The following is a 2,375-nucleotide window of genomic DNA, read 5'->3' as shown; positions in this document are numbered from 1 at the left end:
CCTGCCTCTGCCTCCCAAGTAGCTGGGACCACAGGCGTCTGCCACAACGCCTGGCTATTTTTTGGTTGCAGCCATCACTGTTGTCTTACGGGCTCGGGATGGATTTGAACCCGCCACTTTAGGTGTATGTGGTTGGCACCTTAGCCACTTGAGCCACAGGCGCCGAGCCAGCAATAATTCGTATACAAAAATAAAATCAGTTTTAGGAATGTTTTTTAAAGGGGTAGTTAAGGATGATAAGCAGCTACTAACCATGACCTATTCTACCAGGAAAGGGAGGCTGGTTTATATTTCCGTAATTATGATTCCCTTAATATTTGTTATTTCAGGGTGCAAAGTGACCAATAAGTTTCTAATATTCTAAACATCAGAGTTTCTGTTAGGGACCCAAACTGGAGGCAGAAAAAAACCAACCACACAAAATTTTTAACAGTCTAAAAACCCAACTCAGAAATTGGACTGAATAAGAAAACCCACAATGTGATCGAACATAAAATTATGAATATGCAATACTGAAACTGGTGCTCAATGCTAAATCATCAAGTGGCTGGGACAAACAGTACTTAAGACTCAATACACCTTATGACTTCTACCATGGGTTGAGTGTCAGGTGCCTTCCATTTGTCCTGCAGCTTCTCCTTTACCATTCTTGCCTCACGGATGAAGTTTTCTTGAGACTGAAGAGTCGACTTCAATTCTCTATTTTCTGCCTTCAGAGCCTGTAAAAAAGATAGTAGTACAATTTTCCTTCAATTCTCTCTTTTCTTCCTTTACAACCAACGAAATTCTAAAATAAGAAAAAAAAAAAGATATTACTGCAATTTTTCTTTTTCATGAGTAAAGGAAGCCAGGGAGTCGGACTGTAACTTACATTATAGTCATAATATTAACAAAGTTATCAATATCTGATCCATCCACTACAGAGTAAGGAAGAAAGTATAGATTTTGGAACCTAGTTCTCGGTTTATTATTCTTTCTAATAACACACACACACACACACAAAACTTCCCCAAAATACAGTAATTTTAAAACACACCTCTAATAGTTTTTCAGAGTCCCTCAACTTTTCTTCTTTTTGCCGTTGCTCCTGCAGAATAGTCATATTGCTTCCAACCAAGTCATTGATCCTTATGGTAAGGCGCTCTATTTCTAACTCATTGGCACAGATAGTGTCATTGGCCCGTTCCAACTTACTGCTCAGGTGCTGAATTTCTGATTGAGTAGAAAGTTCCACAGACTCTAATTTCTGTTTCCGATTGGCAAGCTGAGCCTAGACACACAGATTATTGATAGAGAAAAGGGAAATGATAAGAAAATAAACAAATAAGCAAGGCTAAAATGAAATAATACTCAAGTCATGTTTGATGTCTGCAATTATCAGAGATACAACAGACAAGATAACAAACATTATTGGCATATATTGAGTATTACAATTTTTTTTTTTTGAGACATAGCCTCAAGCTGTCACCCTGGGTAGAGTGCCGTGGCATCACAGCTCACAGCAACCTCCAACTCCTAGGCTTAAGCAATTCTCTTGCCTCAGCCTCCCAAATAGCTGGGACTACAGGTGCCTGCCACAGTACCTGGCTATTTTTTGGTTGTAGTTGTCATTGTTGTTTGGCAGGCCCGGGCTGGATTCAAACCTGCCAGCTCAGGTGTATGTGGCTGGCGCCTTAGTCACTTGGGCTATAGGCGCCTAGCCTGAGTATTATAATTTTAGTGCTGTTTTTTATTTTCTTAAAATGTGTATACATTTGTTGGCACCCTCTATATATAATAACTATCTTTTGAAGAAATAAGAAAAAATTGAGGAAGTAAAGAGATTCTTTGGGAGACAAGATGCTGCTCATCTACTGAAAAGACAGCTGCAATATTCTACCTGCTTGTACAGAAATTCAGCTGCAACCTTGAGCCATCCAATGGGAATAGTGGAGTTGTCGCCTCCTTAAAACCAAGGAAACAGGAGCTATACTACATTATTCTATTTCTTAAGAAGTTCAGAAATTAAAATTTTAAAAATCAGTAAACTTCTTAAATTCATAGTTCATATTTTCCCCTCTCCCCATTTATAGTATATTGCATATAATTATTCTTTTTTAGCATTATTTTTGATATGATGATCAAAAACTCATTTTAACAGCTTAAAATACACACATACATTCAGATTACTCAAACTAATCACAAAACACTGTTTGAATCCGAAGAGGTAAGGGTATGGGGAAATTTTGTTTATTAAGAAAACGTTGCTGGCCAGGCGTGGTAGTGCATACCAGTAATCCCAGCACTTCGGGAGGCTGAGGTGGGCAACTGCCTCAGCTCACAGGTTTGAGACCAGCCTGAACTAAAGTGAGACTCCATCTCTAAAAAAAAAAAAA

At 38.5% G+C, this 2,375-nt stretch overlaps 1 protein-coding gene across 1 annotated transcript in view; it reads right to left on the bottom strand.

Moving 5' to 3' along the window:
* CEP63 (centrosomal protein 63) overlaps nt 1-2,375 on the bottom strand; it is an 81,923-nt gene that overhangs the window by 23,721 nt on the left and 55,827 nt on the right. Inside the window, exons 7-8 of the mRNA XM_023512993.1 lie at nt 1,037-1,270; nt 580-719 (exon numbers count right to left, since the gene is read on the bottom strand). Of these exons, the coding sequence (XP_023368761.1) occupies nt 580-719; nt 1,037-1,270 (374 nt within the window). The remainder of the gene's footprint in view (nt 1-579; nt 720-1,036; nt 1,271-2,375) is intronic.

The sequence above is a fragment of the Otolemur garnettii genome, unplaced genomic scaffold (genome assembly GCF_000181295.1).
Source record: "Otolemur garnettii isolate 467f Iridium unplaced genomic scaffold, OtoGar3 scaffold00032, whole genome shotgun sequence".
Classification (NCBI taxonomy): domain Eukaryota; kingdom Metazoa; phylum Chordata; class Mammalia; order Primates; family Galagidae; genus Otolemur; species Otolemur garnettii.
The sequence above is the reverse complement of the archived record's forward strand: the minus strand, read 5'-3'. Positions and strand labels throughout refer to the sequence as shown.